Source organism: Lycium ferocissimum, chromosome 2 (assembly GCF_029784015.1).
Source record: "Lycium ferocissimum isolate CSIRO_LF1 chromosome 2, AGI_CSIRO_Lferr_CH_V1, whole genome shotgun sequence".
Lineage (NCBI taxonomy): Eukaryota > Viridiplantae > Streptophyta > Magnoliopsida > Solanales > Solanaceae > Lycium > Lycium ferocissimum.
Window position 1 is genome coordinate 49,682,896 of NC_081343.1, and position 6,000 is coordinate 49,688,895.

General features: G+C 32.6%; 1 protein-coding gene and 1 non-coding gene across 3 annotated transcripts in view; both read left to right on the forward strand.

Moving 5' to 3' along the window:
• Nucleotides 1-2,615, forward strand: part of LOC132042637 (uncharacterized) — a 38,834-nt gene extending 36,219 nt beyond the window's left edge. Inside the window, exons 1-3 of one of the 2 annotated variants that reach the window (XM_059433176.1) lie at nucleotides 534-1,054; nucleotides 1,370-1,425; nucleotides 1,614-2,613. In XM_059433176.1, coding sequence (XP_059289159.1) covers nucleotides 869-1,054; nucleotides 1,370-1,425; nucleotides 1,614-2,259 — 888 coding nt within the window. In that variant the 5' untranslated portion in view covers nucleotides 534-868 and the 3' untranslated portion in view covers nucleotides 2,260-2,613. Of the gene's footprint in view, nucleotides 1-533; nucleotides 1,055-1,369; nucleotides 1,426-1,613 lie in introns of those variants that run through there. The other variant, XM_059433183.1, reaches the window with a different exon arrangement.
• A 2,223-nt stretch (nucleotides 2,616-4,838) lies between these two features.
• TRNAT-AGU (transfer RNA threonine (anticodon AGU)) lies at nucleotides 4,839-4,912 on the forward strand. Its single transcript has one exon. It is a non-coding gene; the product is annotated as a tRNA-Thr (tRNA).
• The last annotated feature ends 1,088 nt before the right edge of the window (nucleotides 4,913-6,000 follow it).

Here is a 6,000-nt window from a genome sequence, read left to right on the forward strand (position 1 = left end):
TCTGCTCAGATTGAGGAGAAACTAAAACTTGCAAACAAGATAGACTAGCATGATCATTATAAAGTATATTATATATTTATATTTATTAACTAGTACTTAATTTTGTATTATTTTTTGCTTTTTATAAAATTGTGATAATTAAATGAAACGAATTAAATTATATCCAAACGGGAAAAGGTCTAAATTTACTTATTTATTATACAAAATATTTTAATTTTACAATTCGTTATACTTTGAGATATTTCATACTTTTGCCATTTTTTAATCATCATGTATTTCTCTTCTACTCCAACAGAGCTTTTAATATGACTTGACCAGATTCCACGTGTCAAAATATTTTCAGGAAATATGTTCAAATTCAACCCTCTAATTTAAATTGTCCCTTTAAATTACCCAATGTTAAACTTCAAGTTAGAGCTATGTTGAGGTCAATGACAAATACTAAAACAACAACAACATACATTCTGTAATTTCATAAGTGAAGTTTAATGAGATTAGTGTACGTAGGCCTTATCCCTACCTCATAGAGATAGAAAGGCGTCAATGATAAATATGATTACAATTTGCTAACAACAAAAGTATAAATAACTCAAAGTATAACTAAAAATAAATTAAAATATTGCTTATAGCAAATGAGTATCTTTGACCTTTTCCATTGCAAAAAGATGCAAGAGCAAACTCCAAAATGGAAAAATAAAAAAATAAAATACAAAAAACACATAAAGTTGATTGGGCCCCTAGTAGTTAAAAAGAGCAAAACAAAAAAAGAAAAAGAAAAATACATTTAAGACCCATTTGGATCTGCTTCCATCGTGCCTACCCCTCAAAAAATACTTTTCATTTATGTTACAGAGAGTTTTTTTCAGCCATGAGAATAAGGAAGCATGCCAAAATTTCCCCGCTCCACTATGCTTCTTCTATATTTCTCAAACAACACGGTACCGTTTTACAGACCCACGTTAATTGTCAGCTCAACCAGTCACCATGGGATGTTATTACATTTCCCTTAGATGAACAACATATTAACCAGCAAACTTTACTTGTTCCTCATCAGGTCAGTCTAATAAATCTCATTTTCTCATTATTATTCTTCCCCTTTTACCAGATCTATACAATACTCGTTTCGTTTCTTCAAAGTTCTTTCATTTTTTTGTGGCTCAGCTTTGTGGTTTAGGGTTTTAAGGAGAGTGTCTGTTAGGGTTGCTTAATGAATCTCAATCTCACCATTTTTGTCGTGTATTTAAGCTTCTTTGTTCAATTTGTTTCGTGGGTTTTCACTGTTTTGCCCTATTATCCACTTCACAGCTTGTATTCTTTTAAGAACTTTCTCGATAAAATTTCTTTTTTATTTTAATTTACTTTGCTGCAGTTGGATGGATATGATAACTACGCCGTAAATGGGACCTTTTATGATTCAGAGCAGAGGTAACTTTCGACTATTACATCAATTTTAAATACTAGTAGAATCTTTTATTTCTTTTTATATTTCAAAAAACGATAATTAGGAGATTTGAAATTTTGGCGTACCAGTTGGGTATATTATATAGATAGCTGGATTATCTGAAATGCAATTGGTTGTAATGTTGAGTTAGCATTATATTGTTTTTATGTAGCATCACGTCAATGAAGCTCGATGATAATACAGAAATGAAAGAGATGAATTATTTTAACAGTAATAATGTCGCTGATGTACCTGCTGATATCGACGATTTTAAGAAAGAGCAAGACGAAGAGATGGGGGAGCTAGGGTTGGAGAAAAATGAAGATAATAATAATGTTACAACTATGTGTTGCAAGAATGACGGGAAAGGATGGCAATGCAGTAGAGAAGCAAAAAAAGGGCATACTTTATGTGAGCACCATTTGGCTCAAGTCAAAAAGAATTACAGTAGTAGCAACTCAGCTCATTCTACTATTACTACTGCTAACAACTCCGATGCCAAAATTAACAGTACTCCAAGTTCTCGTGGCCGCCCCCATCGTCCTAAGAAATCGTCGTCTTCGGAATTCTACTATTATTCGGGTTTTGGTCCTTTATGGGGCAAGAAAAGAGGTCCATCGACCGGGAAGAATATTAATGCAGGTGAAATATACTCTAATGATAGTTACGGGGCACAATCTTCATCTTCTCAAATGGATAATGAAAGTAATTTTGACTATATTGAAGACGAGGATGATGATGATGATGAAGTTGAAAACTGTCAGACTAAAAGAGCTCGTAAGCCCATCAAAGCTAGGTCACTCAAATCTTTAATGTGAAATTCTAACAGCAATTTCTAGCTAGCTGACTAGTGTATTACCGCTTTTTGGTCGACAAGTGTTGTGATTATTTTCGTAGAAGGGTGTTAGTTTTTTTAATTAGGGTATGATAGATTATTTTGATTTCTTGTTTACTTATAAAAAAACAAAAAAAAAAAATGATTTTGGTTTGATGGTTGTAGTGTTCTACTCTAGGTGACATTAGCTTTAATTTGCTTCAGTGTAGCCTTGGCATGTGTGGCGACCGCGATGTTGATATGTAGACATCCCCTTGTGGTGAACAAATCTTTATAAGGATAGAAATGTAATTTCATATGCTCACTTGTTGTTGCAACGGATATTTCTTTTGAGTTGTATCCTTGTCAGTCTCAAAGTGTGCGGCGGTAAAATGGTAAGTATGGGTCTTCTTCGTCACGTGTATCAGGTTAATTAATACTTTACTAATAACATTTACTCCACTACTATTAAGTTACTAGAACTATTAGTTAGTACATAAAATGCTAAATGTAAAACAAAATTTTCTCGAACAATCAACTTTGCCTAACTATATAAGGTACAAGAGTTCAAAAGAATATTTTGTTTGAATTGTATGAACTAAGTTTAATTTAATTTATGTGTCCCGCCTTTTATATACCACTATAGTACTATTTGGAGTCGAGCTACATTTTTATTCTTTGACCACAGCTTTTTTCAAATATTTCTGATTATTGTATTAATGAAAACATTTGATTTGTTTGTTATTACAGTTTACTGCAAAATATAAAACCTTAAGGAATCAATGCCCAAATTCACATAATTTTTTAATAAATAATTAGACTTGTACCCGAGAACTGTAATTCCATGGAATTTAAAAATATTTTGTAATTTCTTTAGTCTAATTACATTTGAAATGATTGAGAATACTTGTGTGTAATTGGATAGACCTCGCTACGTGGACTAAATAAAAGTAAGGATAAAAATGTAATTTCAATTCAACGAAGATTTAACGTGAAGATTTAACCCTGCTCATCCACTAGTGCCGCCTCGGCATGAATCACAGAGTCAGTACAAATTAATTATAATTTCTCCATCACTTTATAGTTATAATGAATATTACATAGTACTAATTACTTAGTACTAAAGACTAAACCGAAAATTTGAGTAGGTTAATCTTTGAAATGGATATAATATTGAAAATGAATTTTAGTGGAGAAACATGATCAATAAGGAGTTCATATAGCTCGGCAAGTTCATGCATTTTTGTTTTTATTTTATTTATTTGTTTATCTATTTGATACTCATTTGGTAGGGGAAGGATATTAACAGAAAAGGGAAGCGATTGACATTAGCATTAATTAAACTGGAGTTAATATCGTTGGTAAATTTGTTCCATAATGATGAAGCCATGCAGAACCTAAATAGCAGAGATACAAAACAATCATTGTGAGCCTTTTGATTTATGATTTTCATGCAGTTAATTGACTTGCGCCTGTGATCTTTTTATGCATGTTGGCAATTGATATTATAACTGAAAGTGATCACTTACTTATAAATAAGCCCATAAGGTATCCTTGTATTCTAGCCTTATTATTTCTTCGTATAAGGAGAGTGTTCCGTTTCTATTAAATGACCTTAGAAGTTAGAACAAGAGGAAGAATAGAATTAAGTAGTATATTAGTATATGCTCCCATAGCAGGGAAATACTTACCCGACCCGTACAGGTGCTTACACCATGTAAATTTACTACTCCCTCCGTCCCAAAAAGATTGTTTTTTTTTTTACTTGACACAAACTTTAAGAAATCAAAGAAGACTTTTGAAATGTGTGGTCCAAAATAAACCTTAGATATTTGTGTGGCTGTAAAACCATCTCATAAAGTTAAATTGTTTCTAAATATAGAAAGATGACAATCTTTCTAGGACAGACTAAAAAGGAAAGGAGGACAATCTTTTTGGGACAGAGGGAGTATATTTAAGTGATTTAATGAGGTGAGATGTATGTTAATTAAATATGATTAATTAAATGCTAAAAGTCAATACACAAATACATGTCATGCATTTAATTTTTTGATTTAATGTAAACACTAGATGTGAGTAAGTTTTTGCCCCAGAGCGGGCCTTAGCACGCTTTTGACGCCTGTGATGTTGCATCTTCAAATGTAAAAGAGGTGTCGCTTTATACCAAGTTGAGCATCTTAAACAACACAATCTCACTGGGAGAAAATAAAAATATAAATCGATAAACGTCCATTGATGTATATCATATGGCGCTATCTGTTCATATATTCTGTCTGAAAGTTTTTAATAAAGACAAAAATATTAATCCTAAAAGAAAAGATAAATACTGGTAGCTTCTACGTACGTACTATCCTATATATGTTGTGTACTAGGACTATCCTTTCAAAGAAACGGAACATTGGTTTGTAATAACACAAAAATCGAAGGTGGATATGTAGTAGTATGAGATTGAAAGTAAACACTACTATTATTAATAAGTCTAGGGAAAGGATGCAGGGTAAACCATGTTTTTGTTGACATTTTCTGAATTTTCTGTTTTGACAAAAGTACGTCTTCAAAGAGTTTGAAAGTTGCGGTAGCCTAGCTCTTGTAGCTCAGTTGGTTAGAGCACCCGTTTAGTAAGCGGGAGGTCTTGAGTTCGACTCTCAACAAGAGCAAGTCCTCTTCATCCTTTACTTTTTTTTCCTTTAATATCCTTTTTCATCTACCTTCTCATTGTGGTGCATCCAGTGCATCGCGGACATGAAATTTTTAATTGCACACTAAATGATCAATAGACGCAAGAAAGTGTTTGGTTTGTGTTCTCAGCTTAGGGATGGCAACAAGGCGAGGCATGCAAGCCGGGTTCACTTAAACATATTATGCGAGCCAAAAACATGCATATTGTGGCTGCAGGCTAGTTCATGCATATGATCAATAGTAAATGTTTAATAAAATTCACAACGGTTGGGAGCGGCTGCAGGTTAGTTCATTCATCTTCTCCTCTTTTCTCTTGCCCCTTCAAGCTTAAATTGTGGATCATATTCTAGCTATGAAAATTGTACACGTTCAGATGTTACCAAACAACTCAAGCTCTTCTCTTCTTTTTGTTTTCCTCAGGTTTCTTTTAAAATAAGTGGTGATTCTAGTGAAAGACATAATTGCTCGAATTGTATTTGGAAACTGATTGCTGAATTTGGCACGTTTTGGCATTTATACAGTCTACTAGTAATGGAGCAATTAACTGATAACATCTGTTTATATACTTTGGACAAGTACTCCATTATTAGTGGTTCAACTAGAACACTAGCCTTTGTTCTGTCTCAGCAAAGTTTTAAGCACATTAATATTTAGCTTTTTAGTATTAGTGTAATACTTGCATATATGATGATGTATGTACGTTTAGTGCCAACATAATTTATAAAAAAGAAAAGGAAGGGGAGAACGAGAAGAGCAAGAAAACTTACTATTTCTTTCATAATACTTAAAAGAGGACGTCTACTTTTCATGAAATATTTCTCTTTATTACTCCCTCCGTTTCATAATAAGTGTCACCTTAATAAAAAAAAAATTGTCCCATAATAAGTGTCACCTTTTTTTTTTTTTTTTTTTGGGTAATTAAAGGAACTTTTATTAATTACCTGTATGATTTACAAAACCAGAGGAAGACAACACCATACCTGCCTCTCTCTAGAAAGAAACCTCAAAACTAGTTACCTCACTTCCATACATGGCCATACAAACACTACAAACTATAAAGAGCTAA